We start from the raw sequence: 14,860 nt of genomic DNA, 5'->3' as shown, positions 1-14,860 counted from the left end.
TATCTGAGAGGAAAAAAACAGACAGGCTAATGAATATGTCCTTCATTGGTAACAGTATTCACTTTCACGCAGTGGAAGAGAGTGGAGAATATTGCAGAAGGAGAAAAAAATGAATAGCTTAGCAACACTGCTGTCTTTTCATTTAAACGTTACATTTAAATGCATGCGTTGTCCATGTTTGGGAAAGCAGGTGTAGAATAGGAAATCTATGGGATTAGGAGTGAGAAAATTACCTAAATACATTAAAGCACATCAGAGCTCTTTAGATGCAGGGTGGCATATGGCTCAAGTATGAGGTCTGGCAAAGGTTCTGTGTATCTTCAGTTTCATCCACCTCCCTCATCCAAGATTTTTCACACAGAGTTAAGTGTGCCCTCTACTGATCACTGTATAATATAACGAACATGTGTCTGTGAAAAGTCTGCATTAATACAGAAAACATTTTTTTACTGACTTTGCTGAAGGTTCTTCTTCTCAATTATTATCATCATCATCATCAGTGCATATATGGTATTGAAGATATTTATATTTAGTCGCTGCTCTATCCTGGAGTTATGAAGAAGTATAAGGCAGAACTAAACATTGGATTGGATTAAACTGCAGGGCACCATAAGCATACATATTCACTCCAAAGAGTAAAATCAAACCATCTACTGTTTGTGGGTTGCTGGAAGGTCAGAGAAAACTGGAGATAAAAATAAAACCCAACCAGATGAGTGTACTTGCACACAGACCAGGAGCTCCGGCACTTGTCTGCACTGTTCAGGGTGTATAGTGCCTAGTGCCCCGAGTCTCATGGAATAAGCAATAGGCCTCCAGCGACGCTGTGCCGTGTAAGTGGTATAGACAATGAGTGATTAATAATAATCGGCACTATAAAAGCATTAGAGGGGAAAAAACATTTATTAAAATGAAGTTAATAATACAAATGCATGTTGTTTTTCTTTAAACATAACAGACTGTAAACATGCACAGACTATGGCATACACAGTTAATAAAATTAAACAACCGACTATATGTAGGATACTAAATATGCAAAGCTTTCTGTCATTTGAGAAAAATATATCACAGACCTCTGAAGAAAAAAAAACACCATTATGTTCTGCTTTATTGAATCTATATGTATGTGAACACACACACACACACACAAACACATATGGTAAATGCTTGTAGTCTGTAGTATATGTGAATGCAGGACACACTGTATGTATTATACAGTGAGGGTCTATTGGTTTAGCTGATGTGAGAGAATTTACCAAATGTAGTTTTTGCAGGTCTATTCCCTGAGTGACACTTGGTGTTCTGTTTAATTCCTAATATACAGGGTGGCCCAAAAGTCTGGATTCATAAGCAAAAAATTGGCAGTGCTTGAGTATACACTATGCATCAGAACTGATTTTATTACATGCAGAGATGATCTCCTCCTTTAGTGCAACGACTGGGTCGATTCCAACTAGTGACTTCAGATGACCCCTAAGAAAAAAGTTTAGAGATGTTAGGTCTGGTTCTATTTGATCTTCCACCGTTAGTTTTGAAGTCATCTTGGGTCTGAAATGAAAACAAAATTTTCATAGGAAAAAAAAAATTTTTGGATCCAGACATTTGGGCCACCCTGTGTAATATCAGGAAGCATAATATTGGAAGATAAACCAGTCCATTTAAACAAACCTAAACTGCTTGCAGATTTCCACGAACAGCTCTGACACTCTTCCATTGTATTACCGGAATTAGAAGGCGAATCATCACAGCAAATGGCATTTGCCAGAATTCACATTTCTGCTGGTTGAATTTAAAGTAGTTGCATCGAAATCTTACCATCTGACTTTGTGACAATAAACTCCATATTTTAAATGCTGAGGCAGAAAACCGAAGCTCCGTACACCAGGTTCGGGTGGGCCGCAATTGGATCTAGGTTGGGTGATGGGGTAACGTACGCTGCCATCAGCCACCCACCCGGCATCACACTGATCCAACCCCGCAAACCTCCACGCTGCATACAGCTGACCCACTTTAGCAATCTGAGCACCGTCCTGGATACACTCCTCCACTGCCTCAGAGAAGTTCAGCTTGAGCTTGTGTTGCAGAAAGTAAACCTCGCCTGAAATCAGGAACAAAACACTTAATGGATGTCACGCTTTGATTTAAAGTCAACGTCAAAGACATTTACTGCATCATTGCATTACATTATATTTTTAAATAATGGTAATAGTAAATAAATTCAAGATATAAATGTATTTATACAGTATATATAATATATATTTCTTTCTTTCTACATTGTAAAGGAATGCTGAAGGCATCCAAAAAACGCCATTGTTTTTACCTTAACAATGAGAGACAAAATAAGATTTAAAAAAATCCAGAAAATTACATTGTACAGTAGGATTTTTAATAAATTAATTGGTAAATTCCTCAGTCAAAAAAAGTATTTGGTCACCTACAAACAAGCAAGATTTCTGGATCTCACAGACTTATAACTTCCTCTTTAAGAGCCTCCTCTGTCCTCCACTCGTTACCTGTATTAATGGCATCTGTTTGAACACATTATCAGTATAAAAGATACCTGTCCACAACCTCAAACAGTCACACTCCAAACTTCCCTATGGCCAAGACCAAAGAGCTGTCAAAGGACACCAGAAACAAAATTGTAGACCTGCACCAGGCTGGGAAGACTGAATCTGCAATAGGTAAGCAGCTTGGTGTGAAGAAATCAACTGTGGGAGCAATTATTAGAAAATAGAAGACATACAAGACCACTGATAATCTCCCTCGATCTGGGGCTCCACGCAATGATCACAAGAACTGTGAGCAAAAATCCCAGAACCACATGTGGGGACCTAGTGAATGACCTGCAGAGAGCTGGGACCAAAGTAACAAAGGCTACCATGAGTAACACACTGCGCCACCAGGGACTCAAATCCTGCAGTGCCAGACGTGTCCCCCTGCTTAAATGTCCAGGACATTCTGAAGTTTGCTAGAGAGCATTTGGATGATCCAGAAGAGGATTGAGAGGATGTCATATGGTCAGATGAACGTTTTGGTAAAAACTCAACTCGTCGTGTTTGGAGGAGAAAGAATGCTGAGTTGCATCCAAAGAACACCAAACCCCCTGTGAAGCATGGGGGTGGAAACATCATGCTTTGGGGCTGTTTTTCTGCAAAGGGACCAGGACGACTGATCCGTGTAAAGAAAAGAATGAATGGGGCCATGTATTGTGAGATTTTGAGGAGGAAAACCTCCTTCCATCAGCAAGGGCATTGAAGATGAAACGTGGCTGGGTCTGTCAGCATGACAATGATCACAAACACACCGCCCGGGCAACAAAGGAGTGGCTTCGTAAGAAGCATTTCAAGGTCCTGAAGTGGCCTAGCCAGTCTCCAGATCTAACCCCATAGAAAACTTTTAGAGGGAGTTGAAAGTCCGTGTTGCCCAGTGACAGACCCTACACATCACTGCTCTAGAGGAGATCTGCATGAAGGAATGGAGGAATAGGCCAAAATACCAGCAACCTTGTGAAGACTTACAGAAAAAAACGTTCGACTTCTGTCATTGCCAACAAAGGGTATATAACAAAGTATTAAGATTAAATTTTGTTATTGACCAAATACTTATTCTCACCTATAATTTTAAAATAAATAATTAAAATATCCTACAATGTAATTTTCTGGATTTTTTTTTCTTATTTTGTCTTTCATAGTTGAGGTATACCTATGATGAAAATTACAGGCCTCTCTCATCTTTTTAGGAGGGAGAACTTGCACAATTGGTGGCTGACTAAATACTTTTTTGCCCCACTGTATATACATTTATATATACAGCCATTATTGTCAAAATAGCTGGCAACAAAAGTGAGTACACCCTAAGTGATCTTTAACCATGTAAATATCCTATTTATCAGATTCATGTGTTTGTCAGTGGCCACGTATGTCTTCAGACCTGAACCATATTTAGCACCTCTGGGGCATCCTCAAGTGAAAGGTGGCAAAGTTCCATGTGTCTAACATCCAGCAGCTCTGTGATATCATTATGGAGGAGTGAAATATTTACACTTTGGACACAGTTTTAACATGTTCACTTAGGGTGTGCTCATTTTCATTGCCAGTTATGCACGATGTATAAAGTTTACTCACTTTTGTGAGATACTATATATATATATATATATATATATATATATATATAAAACCTTGCACCATTTTTCACATTTTTATGTTTCATATAACATATGTAATATGTAGTCAATTAAGATACAAGATGTATTATGTTCTCACATCAACTCTGCACACAACTAAGTGATCTGATATCCTGTGCTTGAATAAGTTTAAACAAAGCTCTAGTGAAATTGTCAGTGCATCGATTTTTATAATACCATACCAGTTAAGCGGTTTAAAATTGATCATACTGTCCCAAAGCAGCTCTTTAGTGGTGACTGTCTTCACATTGTAAACTGGGTTTTTTATAAGTAAATTGTGTTTTTTTTTTATTAATTCACCAATATCACACAAGAGTGAGTTGCTGATATTTAGTACAACAGCATGACCTCAAGTGTGATATTGCTTTTATATAACAGTTCCACAAATAGCCTTTAATATGTCTGCTTATCTAACCAGTTATGTTGGCCTACCAATACAGGTACACATCTTTCCGCAACTGGTGGACTGGCTGAGCTGGTGTTGAGCTGATGTCCAAAAGTTAGTGTAATAAAATGGGGTGAAAGCAGTTTTAAGTTCTTTCAGGTATTATAGCCCAAAGGTGAGGAAAATAAGGTGCACATTTTTTTAAAATTTAGAGAAAAAAAAAACGCTTTAGAAAATGCTGCTTAAAATAAATCTGTTAATAAATAACTAGTACCATTGTTATGAGTATTTATATATGATTCAGTTGTGTGTTAATGCCTGTGCTTTCTTATAGCCATCATATGCTAAGGATTGGTGCATATATTATTTTATCATTTTTTTTCATGATTCAGATACACCATCCATAACATTAAAACCACTGTCAGTAATACTGTAATACAGTAATACTATTTCATTACACAAAGTAATGTAGCACAAAGTACTGTTAAAGTTAATGCTAGCTAAGATAGAAAACTTTCAGAACACATGGTGCACTGTAGCTTGCTGTTATAGTGCTGTGTACAGTAGGTCCATACCAGTCAGAATACCCATGCTGAGGCCTGTCCACTGCTGAAAACTCCTACAGTGGGTAAATGAGCATCAGAACTGAACCATGGATCAATGTAAGAAATTGTCCTCGTCTGATGGATATTTCTTTTATATCATATGAACTTGGGAAAGATATGGAACCAAGATGCACTAGAGGAAGAAGTTAAGCCAGCGAATACACTAATCCTGTAATGATATGGAAAAGTTTGGGTCCTTGTATTAAAACATAACACCTATCAAAAAACGTTGCAAACCAAGACCAGTCCCTCATGGCAACGGTATTGCCTAAAGGCAGTGGTGTTTTTTAAGCTGAATAGTGCCCCTGAAAGACTGTGAAAAAAATGTTTAGGAATTATTTGAAGAACAGTTGAAGGTGTTGACCTTGCCTCCAGTTTCTACAGTCAAGTAGATCGAGCATCTGTGGGATATGATGGACAAACAAGTCTAAGCCATGGAGTCTACACCTTAAGTCCTGCAACTTAAAGGGCTTTAATGGTTTGCTGTTAAAGTCTTGGTACCAGATACTACCGCACACCTTTAGAGGTCTAATGGAGCTATTTGGGAAAACAGTGCCATACACAACATTAGCCAAGTGGTTTCAATGTTACGGCTGATTAGTACGTACGCTTATATGTGTACCTTACATAACCAAAATGTGCATCTGAAATCTATCAAAGGCAAAAAAAAGGTCATTTGTATAAAAAAGGGAAAATATATTTTCTCCTTGACAACGTCCAAAACACACAACTGCTGAGCTTAAAAATGGATTGCGTGTCAAAGCCCTAATGACGTGCTAACGTTAGCCTAATTAGATCAGGAAAAGACGTAAGCCAGAGAACAGATTCCTTAGAGCTGACTATCTCATGAGTCAATCTTGAAAACCCTTTCGCTCTTTGAAGATTGAGACTTGTGAGAATTTATATAACAAAGCCAAGGCCAGTTGTATTTTTCTAATCATTGAAGGCGAGGGTGTATCTGATATGCATGATCTGTTGGCTTTATCAGAAGTGCAAGTGACTCTCCAGTTCAGCCCTTATAGCAGGGTGGAGACGTGAAATATTGCTCTAGCTGTAATGAGTCATATGCTCCGTTGGAATTCTGCAGCACCTGTTGGTGTTTTTGTAGTATGAATTTGAACATGCTTTTCCAACCTTTTATTAGAATTCTTTTTCAGTCCTAATCTCAAATGTGCAGATGATTTTTGCAGGAACAAGTCAAGTTTAATAATTAGTATGTGTAGTGGTTTTATATCAGACAACAAAAGCATTTAATTACTGAATGACTCTTTAAGAAACTCTTCATCCACTCCCGATTCCTTTTACTAAGCATGTACAGTATATTAAACTACCCACTACACTCACTGGCCACTTAATACCATCCTATTAATGTGACAGCGTGTATAAAAGCATGAAGATACAGATAAGAGCTTTATGTTAATGTTTGTACCAAGCACAGAAAATGGGGGAAACTATTATCTCAGTGATTTTGACCAGACCATTGGCTGTTGGTTCCAAATGGTCGGACTGAGCACTTAATAAATTACTGATCTCCTGGCACATTGTATGGTATTGCTTAAAGGTCAGATTAGATTGAGATGACAGGACAGCCACTTATATATATCCACTCTTTACAAACATGGTGGACAGAAAACACGCAATTAAAAAACTTGTGGTGGATGGACTACAACAGCAGTTGTAAGGTTCTTCTTCCAGCCAAGAACAGGACTCATCAAAACTGGACAGATAAAAATGTAAAAAGATGATGTTGGAAGCTGATAATGTTTGTCTAATAATTAACTGTCTACTTTCAAGAGATCCTTACTCAATAAAGCCTCAGATTCCTGTTCTTGTTTGATATGAATGGAACCCATTAGACTGGGTGTTTGGATAATTACATGAACAGGTATACAGGTGTTCCTAATAGTGTGTCGAGAATCTAAGATGTAAAGCAAAGCGATCACCTCTGATTGAAGAAGTGAAGCAGAATGCATCAAAGCGGTCAAGGTTTTTGTGGCGTACTCCGTAGCTCCTGACGCCTGGGGCCAGGTCTATTCCCCCACAGGCATCTCGTGGCACTGATACAGGGTACTGTGCTGTCCCATCAGCCAACCAGCCTGCATTGCACCAGTCAAGCTTATCTTCCTCCCAGGCTGTAAACAGCTGCTCAAAGGTGGCTAGACAAGAACCCTGCTCCTCACATGCATCTTTAGCTTCCTGGAAGTTGAACTGATAGCGACCCACGGGAGAGTAATATGGGAACACTATACCTGTGGGAGGCAAACAAACTCAGCTGAGTTCAAGTCATGATAAATCATTACAGTCACACTGAATATCCAACTTGTTAATACAAAATGATAGCTCAGAATTTTTCAATATTTTTCAAGTTGCAGATAAATACAGTAGTGGCACTTTGGAAGAGTGATGTATCTGGAGTAAACTGCAAGCCTTCTGTCCTAAAACTAAAGTCAAAACTACAAGCAGGTATAGTCATTGGAATTTATATTGTAAGCACTAAAATATGTACACAAAATGCTACTCAAAAAAAAAAAAAAAAACACAAAGTGACCACCACCTTTTTTTTTCAGCAAATGTAGGTACAGAATTACTGGTTGCAACCCATCTGTTCCTATGCTCATTCTGTATTCCTCCTTTAACTTTGTTTATGTAGATGACAACGATTTATATAATGGACCACCAGAGTTAATAGTTCGCTGATTGATTATTCTTAAAACAGCACTGATTACAACTGAAGGGTGTAATGTGTGTAATGATGATACTAATTGGCACATTGGCCATGCTGATATTGACACTGAACACTTTACAGTATATTGATGCATCTTGTAAGTGTACAATTAACGACTATAGCTTTCCTCGTACATTAACCATTATGTTAGGTGCTTAAAAAACACAAAACTTCAAATGCATGTTTTGGAAAAAGCAAGTGTTACCTTCACCCTTCCTAAATGAGAAGTGTTCAAAAATGAAGCCAAAAAGAAAAGAAAAAAACATGCAAGCAATACTAAGTACCCCCTTACTGCTTCTTTAGGATTTAAGAGGGAAAGTTTTAACCAGGTGCTGCTAATCATTAACCCCTGCCCCAGGTGTGCAGACCTCTATAAAAGCAGAGGTTTTGGCAGTTTTTTGATATTCTGCAGCATTCAGGTCACAGAGCCAAAAGAAAAAGTGGTCTTAGAAAAGTAAATGTTCCTGCACACCAATGTGTTTTAAAATCATTTTTGTACAATTTGAAGTTCAGTATGCAATATACAACATGCGTGAAACCTATTTAAGACCGTTGCTAAACTTCCCAGTTGCGGACGTCCCATCACATTTACCCCAAGGTCAGACCATGCAACACTCAGGGAAAGAGCTATATCTCATATCCCATAGGCCTCACTGAGCATGTTCAAATTAAAGTCCTTGACAGCAAATTTAGCTGAAGGCTGAACAAGTACACAACTGAGGTTCACAAAACTACATCTGAACAAACCACAAAGCTTCTGAAACAATGTCTTATGGACAGATAAGACCAGTGCTGTTTGGCTTTAATGACCAGTGCCATGTTTGGCAAAAACCAAACAGCATTTCAGCAGAAACACCTCATTGTGTTTCTGCTGAGGTGTTGAGGTGATAATTTGGGCTTGTTCTTGCAGCCATAGGACCATCCCACACGGAAAAAACCTATATAAAACATATATGTTTTAATATAGGTTTGATATAGGTTTTTAATATATGTGACATATATAAAATTGGCCGTTTTCCTATATTATATGTACATATATGTACATATATGTGCGCGTGCATATATGCGTGCATATATGTACCTATAGACATATATGTGACATATATAAAATTGGCCGTTTTCCTATATTATATGTACATATATGTACATATATGCGTACATATATGCGTGCGTGCATATATGTACCCATATAGACATATATGTGACATATATAAAATTGGCCGTTTTCCTATATTATATGTACATATATGTGTACATATATACGTGCATATATATACCTATGTGCATATATATGCACCTATATTTTTACCTAGATATTAGTAAAATTATTAAAATCCATAGCTGTTAGACAACATAAATAAAAGCCCAAAATGTAGAAATTTTATTTTTTTATTTTTTTAAGAACAATCAAATAGTAAAAGAACAAAAATAAGACAAAAAAACTCAACAGGAAGAAAACATATACATATTTTGAGGACCTTCTCAGCTTCGTGAGCTTTGAATTGATAGATGTGCCTGTCTGCCCTCGGGTGGCTGCCGGCCACTTCTTCAATGTAGCATCTAGAAAAGACAAAAATAATAAGACAGTATAATAATAATAAATGATTATTTATTAAAACGTTTATAAACATCTGTAAACTCCATAAGGCATTAGCTTAGCCACCGGGAAATATCATGTTTGTGCTACATACAGAAAGGCAGCATGTTAGCATGATTTACCTAAACTATGTAAATGGCATTGAAAGCCAATGTGTCACACAAGCTGACAAGAGCTAGCTGAAGTGAGGAAAATATTTACTATTATTAGTTTAATATTATCAGAATAAGAGTTATATAAGACTTAATAACTTACCCAGTGTGTCCCCCTGGATTCTCTCTTCAAAATGCTCCCGTTCGTCGTCAGGGCCACACAGTCTTCTTCTGAGGTAAATGTAAACTCCTCCCACTTTCCAGAACATTCTGAAGAGTTTCCTTGTCCGGGGGCGTGGCCTAGTATGTAAATTAGCCGGACTGATTTCCGTGTGATTGGCGTGTGGGCGTGTCCTGCCTCGGGTCATTAGCAGATAACTCGACAGAAATTCTAAAATGTGTTTTTTATTTAGTTAGTTCTTAGTTATTGCCTTGATAATAGAAAATATGAGTGCATCATGTATGACAATTGCCAAAGTGAGATATGAGCTAAAATGACCAGATCCTGCCATGAGCTATATAGGAGACATATCTTGTATGTACATATAGGGCTTATATGTGGATATAAAGAAGCAATACAGGAGACCTATATGGCCTGTATATGCACATATATGCACCTCAATTTTGCCTATATGCAGCATATATATTATCATATATATGCATTTATACTGCATATAGGCTTCATATATGCGCATATATCCTCATGTAGGTCAGGATATATGTGCATATATACTGCATATAGGTGAGGATATATGCGCATATATACTGCATATAGGCCTTCATATATACTGCATATAGGCTTCATATATGCGCATATATCCTCATGTAAGTCAGGATATATGTGCATATATACTGCATATAGGTGAGGATAAATGCGCATATATACTGCATATAGGCCTTCATATATGCGCATATATCCTCATATAGGTCAGGATATATGTGCATATACTGCATATAGGTGAGGATATATGCGCATATATACTGCATATAGGCCTTCATATATACTGCATATAGGCCTTCATATATGCGCATATATCCTCATATAGGTCAGGATATATGTGCATATATACTGCATATAGGTGAGGATATATGCGCATATATCCTCATATAGGTGAGGATATTTGCGCATATATACTGCATATAGGTTTCATATATGCGCATATATCCTCATATAGGTGAGGATATATGTGCATATATACTGCATATAGGTTTCATATATGCGCATATATCCTCATATAGATTCTTTCCATGTGGGATGAACTCCTTTGTACACCAATATCTTCTAGGGGCAAATGAAGTCATCTGTCAGACAGTTAAAACTTGGTTAAAATTCGGTCATGCAATAGGACAGTGATCTAAGGAAAACCAGTAAATCTAGCACAGAATAGCTGAAAAATAAAAGAATCAAGATTTTGGAATGGTCTAGTCAAAGTCCAGACCTCAACTCAACCTGGCCAAACCTTAACAGGACCCTGAATAAGCAAATGCCCAAAAACCTCTATGAACTGAAGCAATGTTGGAAAGAAAAATGGACCAAATTGATGTTATTGCTGGTAAAGGTGTATCTTCAAACCACTGAGTCTGGGATTACTTAATATTGCACCATGGTTTTTCTTTTTGGCTTCATTTTTGTTAAGTAAATTTGTATGAAGTTGTTATACTAAGACCTGCTATGATCAGATGATTTTTATTATGTTTTTACACACAACCTATACACAAAAAACGTAGGTCTACATTGCCTGTAGTGTGTGAATGTGTGTGTTTTCTAGTGCCCAGTAATGGGTAGGCACCCTATCCAGAATATACCCTGCCATGCGCTCTTATCTTTTTTGGGCTCCTGCTACCCAAACCCTCCCCCTCCCCCCGCAACAAGATAAGTGGTATAGATGACAAACGGATGAATATATTAAATGTGTTTTAGGGTGAACCTTTCTTTTAAGCATGACAACAGATGGTGCAGTCAGAATCTGTTTACATACAAAGCAACGTGAATGTACCTAATAAAATAGCCAGTTAGTTTATGTTTCAAATATGTTATATACATATATATGATTATGTCACCACGAAACTGAAGCTCCACGGTAACACTCTCATCCTCCAGGCCGTCTATAATCTCACAGCGGTAGCGCCCTGTGTCGTCACTCATCAGCGGGTTGATGACCAGAGACGCATCACCTGGAGCGCTTCGCCCCAGACGCACACGACCCTGGAAGTCACCATAACTCCTTTGACGGGACCCAAAAGCCACCATGACGTGTAGCTCTTTGGTTTCACCAGTGCTCGGCTGCCAGAACCACTTGACCCTTGTTCTGCGGGGTGCGCTGACCTTTGGCTCATAATGGAACACGCATGGAAGAGTCACGTTGCCTCCTTGTACTGCAGACACCAAGGTTTGTGGAGATTCCACATGAAGACGCACACCACTGAAGTATACTGGGGAAGGTTGGAGAGTGTTAAGAAGGGCAAACATCTATTATAATATATTACATTATATTATGGTGGTTTAAAAGTTTGAATCTATAAGCATTTTTCATTATATTGCTAATTTCACACAATAGATCGAATAAGCCTGATATGACCAAGACATAGAAAAGTTGCTGCTGAGTTTTGCAAAAATTAGCTTGAGTTTAAGTGTGGATCCAGACTTGTATAAGACAAAGTGAATTCCTGCAAGTAGGAGCCATAATGAAATTGCTTGAAATTAAGCAAAGCCAACCAATATATACAACTTTCTTAATGTGAAATAACACAAACAGCCATACTCTCTCCATTTCCGTTGCCATCAGGTGACAAATCCTGATAGTAGTAATTGTTGAAGTGTCTCAGTGCCTGACTCTCGAACACATCGTGCAGGAACAGCAGCAGCAGCACCAGCAGGGGGCGCTTCATCCTCATATTCGCCAGACCTTCTTTTTTCAAAACAACATTCTACACACAAGAACGCGTATAATGAGCCTTATTGGTAGTATTGTACAATTTGACCATAGTGTAATGTAGTGTATACCTCGGACCTGCACTGCATTTATACCCTTTCTTACAGATGTGATGTTTACATTCTGATATATTTTGCCCAGATGTGTTTCTTAACATTTATTTGCTGATACTGATGACAAAAAGAATTATTAGATTTTTTTTTGTGCAATGCAATAAAAACGACAATATTACTCAGCCTACTCACCCTGAATGTATAGTAATACAGATGCTATACAACATCGGACATGAAGTCAGATATAAAACTCTAAAACATGGTAAATTGCGTTTTTCTCCTATTTTCGCACATTGCAATTATTCATTACAGTTTGTCATTAAAGGAATGGATTTTATGTTCTTCCCCCAGTGTGCAAAAATAATCTAAAACCTAATACACCAAAAACATTATATTGTTTTGTTTTGCTTTTTTTTGTCACTTGATCTGCATGCAGAAATAAACGCTTAATAAAATCTCACAAATTGCAAAGATTTTTAGTTAATTGGGATCTGCTTACCGACTGAAGGCGATGCTGTGCTCGGTGCATTCTCTGAACAGTTTGCTCATGTGTTCACATGTTCACACTCCGCCCGGGTTTAATACACTCTCTCCCCCTCTCTGCGCGCGGCTGGATGGAGCGCTGCGATGACGTCACTGAGGCATCCTCGCTGCTCAGGACTCTGTAACATCAGTACAGGCGCGTTACTACACTTCACCGACATCCACAGGAAGTAACAATAAATAAATTAATAATACAAACGGGTTGCACGGTGTTGTAGAGGTTAGCACTGTCGTCGTGCACCTCCAGGGTTGAGGGTTCGATTCCTGTGTGTGTGTGTGTGTGTGTGCATGTTCTCCTCGTGCTTGGTGGGATTCCTCCCACAGTCCAAAGACATGCAGATTAGGCTAATTGTTTGTGTGTGTGTGTGTGGCCTGTGATGGATTGCCACCCCGTCTAGGGTGTACCCCGCCTCGTGCCCAAAGTCCCCTGGGATAGGCTCCAGGCCCCCCATCCACCCCCCTCACCCTGAATACAGGATAAGTGGTACAGAAGATGAATAAATGAATAGCATGAAAGTACGATATCCTTAATGCAAACTGCTATCCAATTGCTATCAAATTAATCAAAGAACACAATCCTAAAATGCTTTATTTCAGGAACACTAAGCATAGGCAGAAATACACTATTGATTAAAGACCAGTTCATTTTAGGACACCATTCACTCACTTACTCTATCTCTCCTTCTTGCTCTTTCTCAAAGACAATTACACAAACACATTCACAATGTTTGAATGGCAGAGAAAACCAGAGAACCAATGTAAACCCATAGACAAAGGTAGAACATGCAGAGAGAGAGAGAGAAAGAGAGAGAGAGAGAGAGCGTGAGAGACATCTACACAACGTCAGGATTAAACTAGGAACCCAAGAGATTAGAGACAGCAGTGTTTCCTTTTATTAGAGAAGATTTCACTAACAAAATAGTTCTTAAAAAAAATTTATTCTAAGAGTGCATTATCAAACCTTGCTTTTAACTGCCAGTGTATTTATTTTTAGTGTTGCAAATTCATAAGTAAGTAAAGGTATCTGTTAATCTGTGGACTGATAAGACTTCGTTATGAAAAAAATTATTTAAGGAAATGTATTAGCTTGTAATTTGGTATTTTTGCATGTTTTTAATAAAGTAAACACTGCATCATTACCAGAAAGAAAAACAGAGAAATTTGATCTGAAGCACCAGGCCTATTCCCTAATTCCCCGAACTCTATCACTGCTCTCAAAAATACAGCTGGTTATGGAAAAAGCTGAAACCAGAATTCCAGATTTCCCCAAAGGCCTGTAAAGCTGTTTTATTTTCCAAAGCCAATAGAAGATGGCATAGGTATGCTTTAAGAGATGGGATTATCTCACATGCACAGAGTCTCTGAAGATTTGAAAAAATGTCCTTTCATGCCACTTCATCACTTAGGTTCAGTAACCTTCGCCATCTCTTCTTCCTACATGTAGACATCCCTGTTTGATGAAGGCGTTGTTTTAGTACGGCGATAGCAATGTCAGCTCACTGGTAGCTGGGGAAAGGAAAGGGCTGCTCGGCGGCCTTTGGTGGCAGCAGGATGTTGGGTTGACTCCTTCACTCAGCATTATGACATTGAGCAAAACAGAGCTCAAACCCTCCTCTGCTAATGATCTCATGCTCTTCACTCACACACTTAAAAAGAGACAAGACAGACAGATTTACCTCGCTGTTTTCACAAATACTAAGACCTATTATTGATGCGTTTGAAGATCACAGACAGTTTATTC

At 38.3% G+C, this 14,860-nt stretch overlaps 1 protein-coding gene across 1 annotated transcript; it reads right to left on the bottom strand.

Moving 5' to 3' along the window:
• Window positions 1-898: 898 nt before the first annotated feature.
• hapln3 (hyaluronan and proteoglycan link protein 3) lies at window positions 899-13,367 on the bottom strand. Its single transcript, XM_053506627.1, has 6 exons — window positions 13,076-13,367; window positions 12,353-12,518; window positions 11,652-12,023; window positions 7,120-7,425; window positions 1,816-2,098; window positions 899-1,473 (listed from the first exon to the last, which is right to left on the bottom strand). The coding sequence occupies exons 1-6, from the start codon at window positions 13,103-13,105 to the stop codon at window positions 1,380-1,382; spliced, it is 1,251 nt and encodes a 416-aa protein (XP_053362602.1). The 5' UTR covers window positions 13,106-13,367; the 3' UTR covers window positions 899-1,379.
• Window positions 13,368-14,860: the final 1,493 nt, after the last annotated feature.

Source organism: Clarias gariepinus, chromosome 10, assembly GCF_024256425.1.
Source record: "Clarias gariepinus isolate MV-2021 ecotype Netherlands chromosome 10, CGAR_prim_01v2, whole genome shotgun sequence".
In the NCBI taxonomy this organism is placed as follows: Eukaryota; Metazoa; Chordata; class Actinopteri; order Siluriformes; family Clariidae; genus Clarias; species Clarias gariepinus.
This window is presented reverse-complemented; position numbering and strand designations above follow the sequence as displayed.

Bases quoted from the DNA above. Each gene is read 5' to 3' on its own strand.
- hapln3 (XM_053506627.1), bottom strand. From the start codon at position 13,105: ATGCACCGAGCACAGCATCGCCTTCAGTCG. The intron at 12,519-13,075 runs GTAAGCAGATCC...TCTTGTGTGTAG, and splicing joins CACAGCATCGCCTTCAGTCG to AATGTTGTTTTGAAAAAAGA. The intron at 7,426-11,651 runs GTGACATAATCA...TGCCTCCCACAG, and splicing joins CGTGGAGCTTCAGTTTCGTG to GTATAGTGTTCCCATATTAC.